The sequence below is a fragment of the Eptatretus burgeri genome, chromosome 9, assembly GCF_056783735.1.
Source record: "Eptatretus burgeri isolate ZD-2024b chromosome 9, Ebu_testis_v1, whole genome shotgun sequence".
In the NCBI taxonomy this organism is placed as follows: Eukaryota; Metazoa; Chordata; class Myxini; order Myxiniformes; family Myxinidae; genus Eptatretus; species Eptatretus burgeri.
In genome coordinates this window covers 21,548,032-21,569,500 of record NC_140969.1, presented here as the reverse complement: position 1 = coordinate 21,569,500, position 21,469 = coordinate 21,548,032, and the positions used below count along the sequence as shown (strand labels likewise).

At 42.7% G+C, this 21,469-nt stretch overlaps 1 protein-coding gene and 1 long non-coding RNA gene across 4 annotated transcripts in view; one reads left to right on the top strand and one right to left on the bottom strand.

Moving 5' to 3' along the window:
* LOC147019682 (uncharacterized) overlaps window positions 1-4,387 on the bottom strand; it is a 22,244-nt gene extending 17,857 nt beyond the window's left edge. The window contains exon 1 of the long non-coding RNA XR_015061488.1: window positions 3,785-4,387. This is a non-coding gene — a long non-coding RNA (uncharacterized LOC147019682). The remainder of the gene's footprint in view (window positions 1-3,784) is intronic.
* Window positions 4,388-4,552: 165 nt separating this feature from the next.
* GMPPB (GDP-mannose pyrophosphorylase B) overlaps window positions 4,553-21,469 on the top strand; it is a 67,025-nt gene continuing 50,108 nt past the window's right edge. Inside the window, exons 1-3 of one of the 3 annotated variants that reach the window (XM_085894307.1) lie at window positions 4,553-4,678; window positions 5,801-5,947; window positions 6,072-6,152. In XM_085894307.1, coding sequence (XP_085750433.1) covers window positions 5,819-5,947; window positions 6,072-6,152 — 210 coding nt within the window. In that variant the 5' untranslated portion in view covers window positions 4,553-4,678; window positions 5,801-5,818. Of the gene's footprint in view, window positions 4,900-5,800; window positions 5,948-6,071; window positions 6,153-21,469 lie in introns of all 3 variants that reach the window. The other 2 variants (XM_085894308.1, XM_085894309.1) reach the window with 2 other exon arrangements.

Below are 21,469 nucleotides of genomic sequence, written 5' to 3'. Positions count from 1 at the left end.
CTATTTCAACCCTTTCCTTTTAGCCATGGTACAAATCAAGCAAGCAAGCAACCACACCTTGATATGAATAGCAAACATACCATGCAGCCTCCTGTGGCTGAGAATCAACATAAGCACAAACACACTATACAGCATGCACATGGCATGCCATTTCGTTCAAATCTGCGCACCAATTTCCAATGGCATCTCACCTTGCTCACCCCTCGCTCACCAAAAACTCACCACTTCGACCACCAACACCTCCCACATACGGGAAAAATATTCCCACACCCTCTCGTACCTCTGCATCGCTACAATTCGCCACTAAACAGAGGTGTGTTGCACGACTGAGGCTATACTCAGACCATGCGATATGGGGACGGTCAACGGAAGTTAATAGCACCACCGTATCTCACCGGGAATGTTCCGGGTGAGCACGCAGGATTGATACGACCCTCGTCCAGTCGCCAGAGTATGGCAAGATGGGCGGCGAGGAGGGGTCACGGGAAGGGCGATCCGGGAGTTTGGTAAGGGCCCCGGGTGTGCATTTTGGCTCATGAGAGGGTGGGGGGGGCATGGGTGGCAGGTGTGCATTGCTATTTGGCATTCAGACCGCACTCGGAGCATGTCCGGGGCTTGGATGTAGGCTTATACACAATTTTGAGTCAGGGCCTTGTCGTGCCGGATGTGCGAATGAGACCGCTTCTGCCCCCAGGAGCCTGGCGGGGTGTGGCTAGGGCCACTGTGGCCCAATAGAGAAGTGGGATTCGGGTCACAGTGCGTTTCTTCTGGTCGTCACCTCACCCTTCGCCCGGAGCTTATAAAAGGAGGAATGCAAAGCCGCTAAACCTCTTCTTCGTCTCTCTTCTTTGCCACCTTCTTCTCTGCTCGTCTTGGCTCTGGGTTGGCTGCTCCTCGTTGCCTCTGCCCTTCGCTGGCTCTTCACTCATGGTTGGTGTGCAACTGAGACGCGCTTATTCCGGTGGACCAGTGCGGAGCGCACATTGCCACGAGCCCTGGCAAAGTGACTAAGCCGGAGATAACGCGCCAACTCTTGAGGTGGGAATGCTGAAGTGGACCGTCCCACGGAGGTACACGCTGCACTAGCAGACCTATGCACGGCTAGTTTAGAGATCTGTCGCCTCACTCATCTTCTCTCCTCTCTCTCTTTCCACCCCTCTATTTCGTCCCCTTTGGACGCACAAAAGAGCATCATTACTGACTCGCAATCAGTTTCCTCTGGCACGACACCGCACCCCCCATATTGCACGACACCACTCCTCCCATTCCCACACCTTAGACACCAGTATTTCTCCCTCCTACCTCCCCCTAAGCGTACTGGGTTGCGTTGTTTGGCCGACCACGCCAGGTATTGCGAGGCCGTTTATCCTCATCTGCTCTCTTTCTTTATGACCTATATCTCATCTTCCTCAGGTGTGTGTGTGTGTGTGTGTGTGTGTGTGTGTGTGTGTGTGTGTGTGTGTGTGTGTATGTATGTGATGGCGCCTGTCGTAGCATAAGTTAAGATTGTAGAAGTTCTAAGAGGATAAGTCTGCTCTGTGCTTTTGTAAATTGCTTGCCTTTTGTCACACCCCACAAATTCCTTGCTATTCCCTGCTGTACACATCAATAAACCCCATTCCATCCATCCATCGGGACCATACTCCATGCAGAGCGTTGGTGCTGCCTAAGCAATCTCCTTGGCTATTGGACACAATCCTGGACGGGTCGTCACTCCGACACAGTATACCAGCATGCTGGCACTCATTTTGCCGACCTCGGAAGGATGACAGGCAGAGTCAACCCCACCTGGTATGAATTCAACAGTGGAGTGGGGTTTGAACTCAGGATCAGAGGATTCCAAGCCACCACCCTAACCATTGAGCCAACACCAGGTATAAACCCCATTAACCATGCCACATAACTTTCCTCGCTTGATTGTAAATAAATGCTTATTTAGAAATGTTTCCAGCTCGTTTTCATCTTTTCCTTCATTGGGCCAGCATGGTTCGTATCCTCGCTTAGCTGGGACGTTATCCCCCAACGATCTGTTTTTATAGCTGGTATGTCCTTGGGCAGTTATGCCTGGCTCAATCTGATCCAGTAAGGTTATCGGGTTTGAACAAGGTGTACCGAGGGTGTGTCCCCCAGTAATTAGATCACGGGACCATGAGGGAAACGATATTTATTAGATGGAGGACCCTACGTCACATGGTTGAGTTATTAGCGACCCGCCATGTCACGAAGTTGTCCATGTGCGCTGGCCTGCGATTCCGAAGAGTCTGGTGGGAACCCGAGGTAGCTCCCCCCCCCTCATGGTCTTCTTGTCCCTGACCCCAAAAGTAAAAAAAACAAGATCGACTCTGCTAATTTGAGCAAAAAAGCGAGAGCAGACTCGGTCTTGGGCGACGTTTCACCACATGTGCTCACACGTGCTCACCCACACACATACGACACCAGATCACGTGTAAGTAAAAACAAGAGCAGAGCACCCGATCAATTATGTGATTTGACGTTTATTTTACTTTTGTGAAGAAAGAACTCCTCCATTTGACCTCGAGCACCAGCACATGACCGGAAATGAGCGGTCGTATCGAGATAAAAACCGGACACGTGTCGAGGCTCGAGGTGTATTGTGCCTGATGAAGCCGGCTGTGAAGCTGGTGAAACGTTGCTTGAGATCAGGTCTGCTCTCCCTTTTTTGCACAAATTAGCGGAGTCAATCTAGTTTTTAACTTTTGGTTGGAAACGCCTTCTTCTTCTTTCTAATTGTAGAATCCCAACCACCCTCATCTTATACAAAGTATTTGAATATATATATATATATATATATATATATATATATATATATATATATATATATATATATATATATATATATATATATATATAGATATTCTGTCTCTTTGTGTCTCTCTCTCTCTCTCTCTCTCTCTCTCTCTCTCTCTCTCTCTCTCTCTCTCTCTCTCTCTCTCTCTCTCTCTCTCTCTCTCTCTCTCTCGACACTCTGTGTCTCTCTCTCTCTCTCTCTCGACACTCTGTGTGTGTCTCTCTCTCTCTCTCTCTCTATCTCTCTCTCTCTCTCTCTCTCTCTCTCTCTCTCTCTCTCTCTCTCTCTCTCTCTCTCTCTCTCTCTCTCTCTCTCTCTCTCTCTCTCTCTCTCTCTCTCTCTCTCTCTCTCTCTCTCTCTCTCTCTCTCTCTATCTCTCTATCTCTCTATCTCTCTATCTCTCTATCTCTCTATCTCTCTATCTCTCTATCTCTCTATCTCTCTATCTCTCTTTCTCTCTTTCTCTCTATCTATATACATATACAAGCCGGTAGGCGGCGATGGGTCGCCGAGCGTGGAAACTATAAGAAATAGACCAAAATGGATGTCATATTGCAGATAGGGAATCACCTTAAGATTATGCACATCAAATCTCATCCAGTTCCATCTACTGATAACTACTCGGTATCCATTTGAATGAAAAGTACTGAAAATGCGGTTTGAAATCGGGAATCCCCAAAGTTCGAGGGGGTGCAGTGGGTGAACCGAGATCTAAATCGAAAATCCAGCTCGATTGTTTGTGCACAATGTATTCCAGACGATTAGTGTGAATTTTCATGACCATCCGACCATAACCATAGGAGGAGTAGCATTTGGCGCGAAGGCACCTACAGCTCTCGCATATTATCGATTTTTGCACTAATTGACCTTTGACCCCTGACCTAAGCGAAATCGGTCAATATGTCCTGAGGCAAAGTTGTAGTACTCATTGAGTACCATGAACCTGCAAAGTTTCATTCATATCGATGCACTCACCTGGTCGCTAGGGGGCCTTCAATTTTCGCCAATTTTCGTGCATATCACGAGCTGTTTGACCAGAGACTGAAGACCATGGTGGTATAGTGAGCTGTGGATTCATGATTGGTGGCAGAATGCTGAGGTGGAGGTGCCACCCCTGTTCACCTGCTGTGCTGACTCATGTGTAGTCTTGTGGCTGCTGGTTGCATCATCGGTTAGGGACACGGCTATGCTTGCTGATGCAGTGCCCCTATTTACCAGTGCACTGGCGCTCATTTCGCAGACCTTCGAAGGATGACAGGCTGTGTCAACCCCATCTGATGTTAATTCAACAACCGACAGCTGCGAGAACTACGGAGCCGAAGATCCCAAACCAACTATCCTAACCCGAACCCCAAGCTGATTTAACCAGCTCTTCTGCCAGAATGATGTTTATCTTCTCCGTTGGCTTCAAACTGGCGGGTTTGGTGCTCGGTCTACACTGGTGGTTTGCCATTGGTTCTCCAGCGAGAGTCGGCAGACAATTTGGCATTTATCTGTGTAAAAACATCCCAGACTCGGTGGCGTCATGGACGTGGTTCGAGCGTCCGCGTTGAGTGCGAGGTCAGCGGTTCTGAATCACAAGAACATGGGGGTGGTGTATATCCCACGGTACATGTTTCCGTGAACCCCATTGGTGGGATGTCAAACATCCACAAACTACCATAATGTTACGTTTCGGAAAGAAGAACCTCAACGCATCCGGTACCTTCGGTACCGTCCGAAAACACAAGTCCATGAAAGTTCTTCTCCAGTCCGTTCTTCGCAGGAAATTCCGATAAACAACAACAACCACACGGTACACTGATGAAGAGTCTGACACGTGACGTGACGTCATAGCGCGGGTTGTCCGGTTGCCACGTCAATTGTGAGGTAAACTCGACTTGGTTTGTGTTGGAAATTTTCTTCACACTGTCCGGCTGTGTTTACGAAGTGAACAATCTCCGGTTAAAAATGACACGTTTAACACTTTCAAACCGAGATGTTAAGATTTCGAGTTGCTTTTTCGTTACGAGCGTTTGTCGGTACTTCCTGGTTGCTCTTTGTGGTTTTGCATTGTTTCCTGAACTTCGAAGAGTGAGCTAGTGTGTAAGGTGACTGCTGTTCGGTTTTCTTTTGGATTCGGCTTTGCCGTGTTTTACCTTGCTTTGCCGTGTTTTACCTTGCTGTGCCTCGCTGTGCTGTGTTTTGTGTTCCTTCGCCTTGCTTTGCTGTTCCTTGCTTTGCTGTTCCTTGCTTTGCCGTGGCTTACCTTGCTTTGCCATGTTTTACCTTACTTTGCCGTGTTTTACCTTGCTTTGCTTTGCTGTGCCTCGCTGTGCTGTGTTTTGTGTTCCTTCGCCTTGCTTTGCTGTTCCTTGCTTTGCTGTTCCTTGCTTTGCCATGTTTTACCTTACTTTGCCGTGTTTTACTTTGCTTTGCTTTGCTGTGCCTCGCTGTGCTGTGTTTTGTGTTCCTTGCTTTGCTGTTCCTTGCTTTGCTGTTCCTTGCTTTGCCGTGTTTTACCTTACTTTGCTTTGCTGTGCCTCGCTGTGCTGTGTTTTGTGTTCCTTCGCCTTGCTTTGCTGTTCCTTGCTTTGCCGTGCCTTGTTTTACCATGTTTTACCTTGCTTTGCTTTGCTGTGCCTCGCTGTGCTGTTTTGTGTTCCTTTGCCTTGCTTTGCTATTCCTTGCTTTGCCGTGCCTTGCCTTGCCGTGTTTTACCTTGCTTTGCTTTGCTGTGTTGTGCTTTGTGTTCCTTCGCCTTGCTATGCTGTTCCTTGCTTTGCTCTGCCTCACTGTGCTGTGTTTTGTGTTCCTTGCTTTGCCGTGCCTTGCTTTGCCGTGTTTTACCTTGCTTTGCTTTGCTGTGCTGTGCTGTACATCGTACCGGGCGTGCATGCTTATCTTACTGAATTGGCCTGACACGGCTGATGGGATCTAGATCATCCCAAGGTGACGGGTCCCTGAGCCCTTTGTGCCATGTTCTTGAGCAACGTCCACTTTTGTTGGCAGTCCCTGCAAGCTTGTGCCATGAAGGCGCTCATCCTGGTTGGGGGCTTTGGCACGCGGTTGCGCCCACTTACGTTGAGTGCGCCAAAACCGCTTGTGGATTTCTGCAACAAGCCCATTCTGCTTCATCAACTCGAGGCACTTGCCAAGGTTGGGCTGTGATTGATTGAATATTTATTAATTGATGAATTTCATTTGTGTTCCTAATTCTTGGAAAGTTTAGGTATTGTCATTTGCTATCTCTGTGTGTGTGTGTGTGTGCGTGCGTGTGCAGGTTGGAGTAAAACATGTTGTCCTTGCTGTAAGTTATATGTCTGGGGTGCTTGAGGAAGAGTTGAAGCATCAGGAAGAGAAGGTAATTGTAATGTTGTGCAGTATTTTTATGTAAGCAGTCTATAGTGTTTATAGTTTATTGGGTGCAAAGCAAAATCCCATAATATTGTCATGGCCCTTAGCGGTTACGTTAATTACCCTGACCTAATTGTCATGGACAGGCGATTAACAACGACCAGGCCGGATCGCCAAGCGGTTTTCATTGGAGGCGAACAGCCGAGTTTCTCGGAGATTATGGCGCGCGTGGGGGAAGAAAAGGACGGCACGGACATTGCAGACGGAAGCACAATGGGGTTTATCTCAAACCCACAACAAATAGACAACACAAGCAACTTGTAATAAACACAGGGGTTTAATGAAAATCGATCAAATATTTACAATGGTAATAATTAAAAATGTAGTAATTAATGGTGAGGTAAATTAATGCCTAAAGTCAAGGTGCATCTACACATGGACTTTAATACAGACAAAGGGAAAATAAAATAAAAGAAAATCCTCTCTTTATCCTGGCACTTTGCTTTGTCCAGAGATGGTCTTTATTGAACTTTGGGATCGAGCCGTGTCGTCCTGTGCGGGAAGATGCGCCCAAAAATGGCGCCGAGCCGCTCTGTGAGCGGGAAACATACATGAGGTAATTAGTGAGGTGGAATTCAATGCCAGGGCTCACCAACTACCATGTGGCCTCTTCTAATGAACGAATATGCCGAATGTTCCCTCTTGCACCAGGTCCGCTCACAACGATCGTCCACCTTCTTTCTCTACCACACGACAAGACAATCTCTGATGCCCTGTGATAAGGCCATGAGGCATGCCCTTCTTCCCTCCTCAGAAATGTACGCACTTCACAGTTCAGCCGAACAGTCGATGACTAGCGTCTTGCCCAGCATGTGGGCAAATTTACAGCATGGCACAAAAATTGTGTTTCTGTATTTCGTCGTGTCCAGACGTAGACAGCCAGCGAAACCCCCTTAGTCAATCATGTCCTCACACAACTGTTTCCTCTCACAAATGTGACCTCTCCGTTCTCCCGCTCCGAACCGCACTTTTCTTCCATCGGCTCTCTGACGTCACGCCCATTAATCATCCATTCCGGGGGCGTGGTTTCGCAAGCCTTCACCCATGGAGGCGGGGCTCTCTGCCTGCTTGGACGTGCAGCTCGGTTGTTACTGTTTTAAGGACGTGATCGCTCCATATTGCCGATCTTGAAATGCAAAAACATAGGAAAAGGTCACAGGCGGCAGTTATATAATGGGGGAAATTGGCCTTAATCCCTATCAAATTAACACAGCACCACCCCCCATGTGGTGATACGTAACACTTAAGCTCACAGTTTTCCTACTTATTACACGCTCACGGACCTACACGTTCATGTGTCTCCTTCACGTTCACGGATCAAGCAACTCTATACAATCCTAACTTTCCGATGAAATTCCTCCATCTACCCCCACAACCTTAGCAATATCATTTTTTTTCTCTTGTGTGCAGTTGCCACATTTCTATCAAGTCATTACCCCACGCACGCGAAGCAAAAAGCGGGGTTTAGCAATTGGTTCAGGTCCGTCTATCTTGTCAGTAGTTTATGATTGAGGAGCAACTTGTTTAAATTTAATGTTAAATTTTGAACACGACTAGGAAGACATGTTTGCTGTTTTACCATATTTTCACTCGCCAGAGGAGAGGGTATTGCATTTGGGTCCGTTTGTTTGTTTGTCCGCACAGAACATGAGTGTTTTTCTCCGCAACCGCTTGTGGGATTGCGACAAAATTTTCACCATAGGAGCGACGACCCATGTGGAATGTTTTAATGATTATTATGACATCATAGGACACATAGTTTGGCAGTCATGTTGGAAAAAAGGAAAACTTTGGGCCTCTGCATCTCAAACTGCACCAATAATTTTTGGGGATTTTTGGCACATGGCAAGTACTCTTCTCATGGGGAAGAAGTGTAATTTTTTTTTGTTGATGTCATTGGTGCCTTCGTTATGTCATAAGTGCAGATGTAGAATGCTACATGCGATCAGTATGAAAATTTTTGAGTCATCTCATCATAAATTGGTCCACAGAAAAACAAAATAATGATGCGTCATCGGTCACATGATTCATCAGCCATATTGTTTAAAAAAAATAAAAAATAAAACCTTCAAAAATCTTCTTCTCTGAAATGGCTGAACAGATTGAGGCAAAACTTTACAGGTATGACTGCCTATCCGTGAGCAACAAAACGATCACACATTTGATGTCATTGGTCACATGGTTTGGCAGCCATATTAGATTTAGCCTAAAACCGATAAAAAATCATCTCCAGAACTGCTGGACAGATTGAGGGGAAACTTCACACAAATGTTCCCCAAATCTTTGGGATACCAGGGTCTTCACGAATAAGTGATGTCACATGGTCTGGCAGCCGTATTGGATTGAACTAAAATCTACAAAAATTCTTTCTCTTGAACCACTTCACCAATTGATGTGAAACTTTACATTTTTTGGTCCAGTAGTGATGGTGAATATATGTTTTAAATTTCAACCTGATTGGACGCATGGTCTGGCAGCCAGAATTATTTAAACTTTTGAATCTGGGTTCTTTATGAAATTATTATTGTTTTTTTTTTTTTTTAAATAAAGCTTGCCTGGATGAGTTTGAGGGTAGAGGAGTAGCAGCTGAAACCCCAATCCTATCCATGTTCCTCCTGATGACTCAATCTTTGCTTTTTGCTTGTTACCTCCACCACTGAAGGTGAAGGAGGTTATGTTTTCACCCCTTTCTGTCTGTTTGTTTGGCTGTCTGTCTGTGTGTCAAAAAGTTGTGGACTGATCCAAATTAAATTTTGTGGACAGGTTCAGTATGTGTCGAGGACGAACTGTTTACATTTTGGTGAAGATCCGGATCCGACTACGAGAATTTTTAAAGTGATTCTTCACCATTGAGAGATGGGGCAAAAATGATATATAGCATGATGTTTCAGAAGTGTATTTGGCCCGATATGTTCTCGTAGATCAGGCATTACATGGCGGAGGTATGCGCTCCCCTGAGTGCCCTTCTCGTTAATTTTATAGCACACCAGTGCACAATCACCACACAAAATACATTGCAGAAAACTACATAAACACCACACAAAGGTTGTGGCGAGGGTCTGCAATCTCTGATTGCTCTTTTTTGTGTTTATTTTTTAATTCATCCCGATCCCGAATGTGCAGAGAGGAGTGAGATAATATGTTTACTCTGCCTGCCTGGCAGTCAAACATAATTGAAAATCATTCCAAGCAGGAAGCTTGCTGTTTGAAGGACGTTTTAAAGGAAACAGGCACAAATAATTAATGTTACTTGTTAGGGTGATTTCATGGATACTACTTAAAACTGCGGTAAAACCCTGAATTAATTTATTTATATGCCTTTAAACATCTTTAAACTGTTATGTAATTGAACACTGTGGAACACAAATCGACTTCATAATACTTCCAAGAACCTCCAGTTTAGCAGTTGACGTGTTCTATAGGGTGGTGTACAAGAATGGTTGATGTATAAGACTGTTTCAATAGCGCGAAGCTTCCAAAGTTTTTTTTTTAACTATCTTTAAAATCATTATTTTATTAAAAGTGAAGTATATTCTTGGACACTGCACAGAGTAACATGTTCTATGAACTCTCGAGTTTTATTCCTGAATGGAGTCAAATTTTCAGTTGTATGTTTAAACCATTGATAGTTGCTTCCGAAGGCAGAAGGTGAAGATTAATGGGTGTAACAAGGTAACTCTTTCAGTTTGCTGAGGACCCAAAAGTATCTTGTATTGCAATCGCACCTACAGGAAGCTCGGTACAGGTAATGTAAACCATGCTTTGGGCCGGGACATCAGCAGTTCTGTTGTCATCTCATCTGGTCTGTACAGTAGATACTAAATCAGATGGAGTTTCCAGAGTATACAGTTGGGAGAACAAGTATTTGATACACTGCCGATTTTGCAGGTTTTCCCACTTCCAAAGCACGTCGAGGTCTGTAATTTTATCATAGGTACACTTCAACTGTGAAAGACGGTATCTAAAACAAAAATCCTGAAAATCACATTGTATAATTTATAAATAATTAATTTGCATTTTATTTCATGAAATAAGTATTTGATCACCTACCAACCAGTAAGAATTCTGGCTCTCACAAACCTGTTAGTTTTGTCTTTAAGAAGCCCTCCCATTCTCCACTCATTACCTGTATTAACTGCACCTGTTTGAACTTGTTATCTGCATAAAAGACAGCTGTCCACACTCAATCAATCAGACTCCAACCTCTCCACAATGGGCAAGACCAGAGAGCTGTCTAAGGACATCAGGGACAAAATTGTAGACTTGCACAAGGCTGGGATGGGCTACAGGACAATTCGGCAAGCAGCTTGGTGAGAAGGCAACAACTGGTGGCGCAATTATTAGAAAATGGAAGAAGTTCAAGATAACAGTTAATCTTCCTCGGTCTGGGACTCCATGCAAGATCTCACCTCGTGGAGCCTCAATTATCATGAGAAAGGTGAGGGATCAGCCCAGAACTACATGGCAGGACCTGGTCAATGACCTGAAGAGAGCTGGGACCACAGTATCAAAGAAAACCATAAGTAACACACTACGCCATCATGGATTAAAATCCTGCAGCGCACACAAGGTCCCTCTGCTCAAGCCAGCGCATGTCCAGGCCCGTCTGAAGTTTGCCAATGACCATCTGGATGATTCAGAGAAGGAATGGGAGAAGGTCATGTGGTCTGATGAGACCAAAATAGTGCTTTTTGGTTTAAACTCCACTCGCTGTGTTTGGAGGAAGAAGGATGAGTACAACCCCAAGAACACCATCCCAACCGTGAAGCATGGAGGTGGAAACATCATTCTTTGGGGATGCTTTTCTGCAAAGGGGACAGGACGACTGCACCGTTTTGAGGGGAGGATGGATGGGCCATGTATCGCGAGATCTTGGCCAACAACCTACTTCCCTCAACAAGAGCATTACAGATGGGGCATGGCTGGGTCTTCCAGCATGACAACGACCCGAAACACACAGCCAGGGCAACTAAGGAGTGGCTCCGTAAGAAGCATCTCAAGGTCCTGGAGTGGCCTAGCCAGTCTCCAGACCTGAACCCATTAGAAAATCTTTGGAGGGAGCTGAAAGTCGGTGTTGCCCAGTGACAGCCCTGAAACCTGAAGGATCTGGAGAAGATCTGTATGGAGGAGTGGGCCAAAATCCCTGCTCTCGTCTGTGCAAACCTGGTTAAGAACTACAGGAAACGTCTGATCTCTGTAATTGCAAACAAAGGTTTCTGTACCAAACATTAAGTTCTGTTTTTCTGATGTATCAAATACTTATTTCATGCAATAAAATGCAAATTAATTATTTTAAAATCATACAATGTGATTTTCAGGATTTTTTTTTAGATTCCGTCATTCACAGTTGAAGTGTACCGATGATAAAAATTACAGACCTCTCGGTGCTTTGTAAGTGGGAAAACCTGCAAAATCGGCAGTGTATCAAATACTTGTTCTCCCCACTGTATCTGTTGAACATTGTCATATTCTAAGTATTTTGCTTGCCCATAAGCAGAGAATTGAGAACAGGTGCACAAAACACAGCACATGGCAGATGGTATGAAACCCCCGCTTTTTTGCATTAAAAGGAAGTAATAAGAATGCTGAACTGTTTTCATCCGATCATTTTCCATTGTCATTAAACGTTTTAATAAGCCTGTGTATGATTTTTCGCCTCCTTTTACTTAGGCACCACACAGTATTAAAATAAAGCATTTCTCAGCATTCATGAATGTCTCCGGAATTATTTAGTCGAGACCGAGCGACGCAAGATCAAAGCCGTTTATTCCTGATATGAGAAACACCCTGCAACTTTTGCCGAAATAAAATGAACTTTTTGGAGCGATAGCCGCATTTCCCATCCAATCATCATGTAACTTCGTTAAAAAGATTTTCCATGGATCGGTGCTCTGATGTTGGAAGTTTTGTGTCAATCACTCAAGCAGTTGTGGAGAAAATGAATTTAATAGTGAATAAAGGTGAAAATGTGAGGGTGGCAAGAAAAATAAATGTGAGGGCCTTGGCCGACGTTCCACAACATGGTCAAGGATGGCTGTAGACCCCTGTTACAAGTTAAATAATTGGTATATACAGCATACCTGTCAAGGACGGATGATTGCAGGAAGTGTTATTTGCACAATTTTTTTTTTCCTCCGCCGCCGAAGTCACCAGTGACATGTTTTTGGGTTGTCCGTCCGTCTGTATGTACGTCCATGCTAATTACCTCCACCACCAAAGGTGAAGGAGGTTATGTTTTCTTCCCTTTTGGTCTGTCTGTTTGTCTGTGTCCATAATGTATCAAAAAGTTGTGTATGGATCCAGATGAAATTATGTGGACAGGTTCGGTGTGTGATAAGGACGAACTGATTAGATTTTGGTGACTATCCGGATCCAGATCACACTACAAGAATTTTAAAAGTGATTCTTCACTATTGAGAGATAAGGCCAAAAACGATATATCGCATGATATCTCAAAAAGTTGTGGATGGATTCGGATGATATTTTGGAGACAGGTTGGGTGTGTGACCATGACGAATTGATTTGATCTTGGTGAAGATCCGAATCCAGATCCGATTACTCGAATTTTAAAGTCATTCTTCACCATTAAGAGATAGAGCTCAAAAACAATATATAGCATGATATTTCAAAAACGTATTGGAACAGATATGTTCTCGTGGATCAGGCATTATGGGGCAGAGGTATGCGCTGTACCGAGTGCCCTTCTAGTCTTCTCTGCAACCCATTATCCGACTGACACAAAATTTTCACCAGAGGTGCAACTATTCATGTAGAATGTTTTGATAATTACGGTCATCGACCACGAGGTGCGGCAGGCATGTTGGGAAAAAGGAGAAACTTTGGACCTCTGTATATCTGAAACCACTCTATTGATGCGAAACGAGTGTTTTTTTTATTATTATTTTATAGGTGGCTTCGTTATGACATCATAATTGCATACTTCTTACACTTTATCTGATCAGTACGAAAAATTGAGGGCTGAATTATATGGAGGGAAAATTGATGACATCATCTGTCACATGGTTTGGCAGCCATTTTCTATTTTTTGTTAAATAAACATAAAAACCTTCAAAAATCTTCTCAAACGGCTGAACAGATCGAGGAGAAACTTTACAGGTATGATCGCCTATCCCATGAGCAACAAAAAGTTCTCCATCTATGACATTATAGATCACATGGTTTGGCAGCTATGTTGTTGTTTTTTTTTGAAGAATAAACCTTTAACAATCTTCTTTTCCAGAATGGCTTTACAGATCAAAGGGAAACTTCACCCATGTTCCCCAAGCCCTGTGGATACCATGGTGTTCACAAATAACTAATAGGTCACGTGGTCTGGTAGCCATATTGGATTGAACGAAAATCTTAAAAAAAAATTGTTGTACAGGTTTTCTTTCTCTTGAACCATTTCATCAATCAATGTGAAATGTCAGTTATGATCAAGTAGTCATGGGGAATTTATGTTTTAAATTTCTACCTGGTCAGACGCATGGTCTGGAAGCCAGAATTATTTAATATTTTGAATCTGGGTTCAGGGATTTATATCAAATTTGGTGCATGTATAATGATGTAATAATGTGGGCGGAGGCATATCTGGCGACATTAAAGAGTGTCCTTCTAGTTTTGGTACGTCCACTCCTTGAGCTATTCAACAAAACCATAATTACCTCCTTTAAAAATAAAAAAAGGCAAATATGAGGAAAGCAAAACTAGGAAGGAAAAACATAATTAGGGTTCCAATCCTTTCAGGCTGGGTAACCTATCGGTTTTCTTGTGTTTATTATTATTATTATTATTATTATTATTATTATTATTATTATTATTATTATTATTTGCTCACCTGGAACATGGTTCTGGGGAGCTTATTGGATGGCACGTTGTTCGTCCGTCCATCCACAAATACTTTCAACTTCTCTGAAACTACACATACAATTTCGATGAAACTTTACCACAACGTTCATCACCGTGCATGGACCAAAGTTTGTTCATGGCATGAAAAAACAATTGGAGTCTGAGGGGGTCTATGGAGGGAGTTTACAGGAAAGTTGTCCCCCAAAGAGATGTTTGCTTTCTTCTCAGAAATGACACGCACAATTCTGATGAAACTTCACAACCTTCATCACCCTTATTGTACTTAAGTTTGTTCATACCATTAAATAATTTGAGGTCTGAGGATGTTTACAGGGGGGTTACCCCCAAAAAGAGGTATTTGCTTTCTTCTCAGAAACTACACACACAATTCCAATGAAACTTGACCACTGCCTTCCATCACCCCTGATGTACTAAAGTTAACAACATTAAAAAGAAATGGGGTCGAAGGGATTCTATGTGGCGTCTGAGACTGAGGCCCCTAAAATATGTATGTTTTTTTTTGATGAAACTTGACCACAACCTTTATCACCCGTGATGTACCAAAGTTTGTTCACGGCATAAAAAAAAAAAAAATCCATAGGTATTTACTTTCTTCATTGCATAATTTGTGGGTCATCCATGCCTACCAGTGGTTGTCTGGTTATTTTACCCAGCCACTACCAGGTGAGCACCCAGCGTTATTGCCCCCATGTTTTTATTATTATTCTGCCAGCAATTTTCATGTTTATTCCCTTTTTAGTTCATTTTCTCGGCAACCATTAGTCCTATTGACACAATTTTCAGCGTAGGATATCTTTTTTTTCGAATAATTTATAATTGATAATAATGATGTCATAGGTTACGTGGTACAGACACCATCTTTGAAAAGCAGAAAGACTTTGGACCTCCATCTCTGAAACCACACCATGCAAAAAATTGAAACTTTCCACATGGAAAGAACTTCCCATGGGGAAGAAGTGTGATTTTTCGTGACGTCATCGATGAAGTGGTATCCCGACGAAAATTCGACACATAGAACACTGCATCTGAAAATTTGGAAATTTTTTTTGAGTATCGTCTACGCAACAACTCACGGAAGAAAAAAAATATGATGTCATCGGTCATGTCGTTTGGCTTCACTCTCTCACTCTCTCACTCTCTCTCTCTCTCTCTCTCTCTCTCTCTCTCTCTCACTCTCTCACTCTCTCACTCTCTCACTCTCTCACTCTCTCACTCTCTCACTCTCTCACTCTCTCACTCTCTCACTCTCTCACTCTCTCACTCTCTCACTCTCTCACTCTCTCACTCTCTCACTCTCTCACTCTCTCTTTCTCTCTTTCTCTCTTTCTCTCTTTCTCTCTTTCTCTCTTTCTCTCTTTCTCTCTTTCTCTCTTTCTCTCTTTCTCTCTTTCTCTCTTTCTCTCTTTCTCTCTTTCTCTCTTTCTCTCTTTCTCTCTTTCTCTCTTTCTCTCTTTCTCTCTTTCTCTCTCTGAAATGGCTGAACAGATTGAAGCCAAACTTTACAGGTATGACCGCCTATCAATGTCGAACAAAAAGTTATGTTGCCTTTTGATGCAAGTCACATGGCTTGGTAACCATATTGAATTTACCCGAAAACCTTCAAAAATCTTCAGAACGGCGAGACAGATCGAGAGAAAACTTCACAGACATGTTCTACAAGACTTGGGGATACGAATTTGTAAATTAATAATTCATATCACATGGTTTGACAGCCATATTGGATTGAAGAAAATATTAAATAATGTTTTCTCTGGAACCGCTGCATCAATCAATGTGAAGCTTCACAATTATGATCCAATGGCCATGGGGAATACATGTTTCAAATTTCAACCTGATCGGCTACACGCTCTGGCACCCAGAATCATTTAATTGTTTGAATCTGAGAAATTTTAGAATTTTTTTTTGAATAAGGCTCACTTGGCTGCGCCTGGGTGGAGTCGAGGGTAGAGGAGTAGCAGCTGAACCCCAAATCCTATCCAGATTCCTCCTGTTGACTTCTGCACCATGGTATCAACATTTATTACTTCGCGTTCAGGTTATTTAACACCAATTCAATTGATACCGACTGTATTCAGGAAAAAGGGCTAACTGTACGTAATAAATAGATTGAATGCAATGTATTACTCGGTCCATAACAGATTAATCCCGCATCGTAGAGAGATGTGTGGGGCTTTGTTAGCCTCAGGGGAGTCCCAGTTTACCCTCTGCACCCATGGTGTCAACATTTATTACTCTGTGTTCAAGTTATTGAAACACCAATTCAATTGATACCGACTATATGTTCAGGAAAAATGGGTAACTGCATACATATTGAACATGGCATGTTACTCGGTCCATAACTCGTCAATCCCGTGTTGTGGCAAAGCAGGGTTTTATCAGAGCTGGAGGTTTTGGTACCCGGTCTTCACTGCCAGCAGTTATAAAGTGGCAGTTCTAGTTTTATTTTATTTTTATTTTTCCAAATTATTTTGCCATCCATTGGCTCCTGAAAATAAACGCTAACTTTGATTTTAAGTCTAAGAAAAAATATGAACATGAATTATCCTAATGCTCTCGTGTCTTGAGCCCTATTTTAAGTAAGTTAAAAAAACGTGACCAGCAATACTTCACAGATGAAAGTGTCAGTGTGATGGATGAAATTTCTTCTTGATCAGCTTTGAGATGTGAGGCTTTGTCACAGCTGGAGCACATTGCAGGTCATTAGCAAGATCCCATCATTCTTTCCTCAGTTTTAATGTTTATCCAGTTTATAGAAAAGCCAGCCTCACAGTGATGTGTTGTGGCCAATGGGATGAAGACTTTGAGAGCTGTCAGAGAGAATTGCGTATTCACCACCAGCTTTTCGCCATAAGGTTGCCAGGTTAGAATACTAAAAGACTGCTTTCAGAGTGTTATCTTCTTGCAGGCCAGAGAACTAAACTTTCGGCATGATGTCGTTGTCTTTGATGATTCCTTCCTGATACCCCCCTCCCCCCCAAAAAAACCCGAATTTTCCCTTGGGTTAAATACCCTTGTGTTCAGGAGGAGGGAGGGGCATATAAGAAGGAGGGCCATATAAGAAGAAAAACAACAATTTTGTGATGAATGCAATAAAGGGAGGCAACAATAACAATCTCCCAAGGAATTTTGCTTGAAATTTCACCCACTGGTATGTTGTGATGCCATTTGGCATAGCGAGCACTTGGACAAAACTGTATTTTCTAGTTCGGGCAGAACGTTAGAATTTGACCAACATATATTTCAAAAAGTTGAAGATGGATTATGCCAAAACTGGGTGGATGAGTTGGGTAAGTGCCAAGAGCAAGCCAATTTGATTCTGATGCAGATCCGGCCCATCATTGGGATACAAAACGTAAACTGTTCAGCTCGGTTACCTCTGTCACTGAAGGTGGATGCAGGTTATGTTTTCACCCCAGTCTGTCTTGGTTGTTCCTTGGTGAAATAATTTCACCAAGGATGTTTGTCTGTCACGTGTTTGTTTGTCAGTTTATCACATGATTTTTGTCCACAGTTTTGAAGCAATCATTCTGAATTTTTTTTTGTGTATATAAGTGACCAGCCAAGGACTGCAATGCTTATTTTTTTCTCATGAACTGAATACTAGAATGTTAATGTGATTATTCAGCATTGAGAGATGGGGCCAACAATGATATGCAGCAGTATAGCGTGACATCCGAGCTGAACAGTTTACGTTTTGTATCTCAATGATGGGCCAGATCTGCATCAGAATCAAATCGGCTTGTTCTTGTTACTTACCCAACTCATCTACCCAGTTTTGGCATAATCCATCAAAATGTTATGGAAGGATTCGGGCAAAACTTGGTGGACAGGTTGGGTGTGCGACAAGGACGAATCAGTTTGATTTTGGTGAAGATCCAAATTAGGATCCGGATACGAGAATTTTTTTAAATTTCGAAGTGATTCTTCACCATTGAGAGATGGTGGTAAAACCATACATAGCATGATATATCAAAAAGGTGTGGATGGGTTTTGACAAAACGAGGTGGATGAGTTTGTTAGGTTACAAGAACAAGCTGATTCGATTTTGGTTCAGGTCAGGATTCAGATTCGGCTTCACAGTGGGATACCAAACTTAAACTGTTCAGCCTGGTAGAGTTATGCACTCTACTGAGTACATTTCTAGTTGCCTATTACATTTGTGGTGCAGACTATGGTACATAGTAAGGAGTAACCTGCTCACGCAAGTTACTGCCATAGCTCACTTTTATAAATAAATGATGGACATTTCTCCAATGGGAAAGTTGAGATCAAGACTTAAAATATGTTAATTACGTCTGCCACCGAAGGTGTACAGAGGTTATATTTTAATTTCTGTTTTGTGTTTGTTTGTCTGTGAGCAGGATATCTCAAAAAGTTGTAGACGGATTCAGACGAAACTTGGTAAACAGGTTGGGTGTGTGAGGGCAAATTGTTTAAATTTTGGACAAGATCCAGATCCGGAGACGAGAATTTTCATGGAATGTACCGCATCAGGAATGCAGTTCCATAAGGGGGAGGAAAGATGAACAAAGTGGTGGAGGTGAGCAGCAGGTCTGGATTTTGGTTGCTTAACAAGGAGGGTGTTACTGTGTGAACACACCCATCCTTGAAGAACTGGAGAGGTTCATAGGGTTGAAAAACAGAGGCCATCATCCTTTCTGCAAAGGAAGAGTAGCAGGCCTATTTCTTCAGCTTTGTGGGAAAAGCCAATGATGTGAGCTTTGAATTGTTCAGCATCACTGAGACAGAGGTGAAATGTGCGGGCACCGGCTCATAGGGAATTACATTGGCTCTGGGCAAAGGCCTTTGTTGGTCAGCAGAAGTTTGGATTTTACAAGAAAGTATTGGTGTAACTGAGGATGCCCAACTTATAGCTGGCATTGGATGCCAGTTTAGATTCATTGCCCATGTTATGACAGACGATGAGACTCAGAAGCTCAAAAGACGACCTCATGCAGTGGCTGATTGTGAAAACATGTCGGTGGGTGATGAGGCAATCCTTCCAGAAAGACAGGGTGAGAATATGAGATTTGTTTGGATTTGATGACATGTTCCATTTGTCAGACCAGAATTTGATAATTTCTCGGTCAACAGAGCAGGAGATAGCTAGCTACTGCAGTCCTGTTGTTGGAATGGGGTACAGTACAGCACAAAGTGGAGTTATCGGAAAAGAGGTTATCCAGGGTATTGGAGGTCATTTAAAATGTGTGAGTAACAATCATAAGCCCACCAAGACACTGCTTTGGGGAACTTCACTCTCTACTGGGAGAGGAGACTATTGGATTCCATTGAGCACTAAGCATTAATTGTGTAAGTGGAGGAAATATGCAAGCCAGAAATGAAGGTGGCTCTGGATGCCACAGCCAGAAAACTTCATAAGCAGAATAGGGTGACAGAATGTATTGAATGCCCTATTTATGTCCAGAGATTAGCCTGACCTAGTTTTTAAGATTCAGTGGCTTCATCCATTGTTGAGAAGAGGTATGTTCCAAGTTGAGTGGAATCCAAACTGATGATTAGAGATTAGGCTGTTTGAAAAGAGAAATGACTGTAATCTGCAATGCTTGAATCCATGACCATTAAAAATTGGGAGGATGTTTCTTGGTCTGTACTTGAAGATGTGTTTTTTGCACTTTTCCTTTATATCGGAGTGATATTGGCTGTCTTCCAAGCAGACATTTGCAGACTCAAGTCGAAGGGCAGGCTGAAGAGGGCAGATAGGGGAGAAGCAAGAGCTGCACCGCAGGATTGGAGAACATGGACATTGGTGCTGTCTGGGCCTGTCGTTGAGGTTGATTTGAGGTTGTACAGAACTTCTACCTTTTTTCAGGTGAAAAAAAACGAAGAAGCCAGTGTTCATTCAGTGGTAGAAACCAGAGAGTAAAGTTGGGACATAAATGAATGCGTTGGACACTTGAACCTCAAATGAAAAATGTACAGTTGACTGAGAAAGAGGACTGAGGATATTCAGCCTTTTGTCAGCACCAAAGTTTATCTTCGAGGAAGCTTCATGTTTTCACAAACGATGTACATGTCCAAGGCAGACTTCATTGTAATAACAATCGTATATGCCCAGGTAAGAACATTCTGATTGTAGTAGTATAGTAGCTATAAAGTCCTCCAGTTTAAATATGATAGTGCTGCATTTTGTAGTTGTACTATAGTAATGAGAAAGTATGATACTGTAATTTTACTGCAGTGAAATTGTATGACACTAACCCTACACTGGTAAATTGGAAAAAAATGTAGTTGGAATTCCCTTCTGTCGTATACTCTCTATAAAATGGCAATACACTTCACCTCACTGCACTACAATACAACCATAGAGCCCTACAGTATCATGATAGACTTGCTTCACCTCACTACAGTATCACTGCAGTTTAAATCGCCTCTCCACTATAATGTTTCACCACCAAAATCTTCCTGGCACATCCCCAATACAACCAGCAATTTTCGACTCATTCTGTCCAGTGGTTTAGGAGTGCATGCAAGTCAAAGCACAAACCAACCCACAAGCCAAGTTTTACGTATATAATTAGCAAAAGTACCCGTCACTTTGCTGGCGGATTTACTCAAAAGACAATATTTGTACTTCATAAGCATTCAGCTCTGTTCACTCTGTAATTTGCTTGAGGTCATCTTCCATCTGCTTGGAAGTCGGCGAACATCACTTTTGTCAATCATCCTTGCTGTTTATAAACGGCGTGAGCAAAAATAATTTCCACTTCGCTGTGAAGCTGTGTTGGATGCTTTGGTTTGAACCTCCCCTTTAAATTTTGTGAAATTAAACATTTTGAAAATTTCGAATTATTCTCACTTGGATTTCAAAATCACTGTAATGCATATTATCAAGTTGTTTAAACTTCCTTTATATAAGATGATGATTGATTTGTAATACCGGATACCACCGGATAGTGCTATATGACGCACATTTACACATTGGGAACTAGCAGGGGTAACCGGCATTGTCCCGTCTTTTTTTTTTTTAATATCTTTTTTTGTGGGGGGCCTAAAACACTTCCCTACACCAACAAAGGAATGGGGTCGGGGATCATTTAATATTACTTTTCACATTTAATATTTGCTACAAAGGCTTAGGCACTATCGAGCAATTACAAAATATAAATTTAACTTTGTTTTTCAAATTTTTGTTTTTGTCTAAAACATCGATGAACCTCAAAGTTTAATGAAGATCCGTTCAGCCATCTCTGGTAAAAATGGCGATACGCACAGACAGACAAACGGCTCTCTTGTAGTATAGATTGGGGTCTTTCCCTAAACCCCTCCCCCAGACATGCTACCTAACAAAACCCATACTTGGGGTACTCTTGGGCAACAGGTAAAATTTGATTCGATTTGGTTTAGTAGTTTTTTTTAGTTTTTGAAGCATATCCA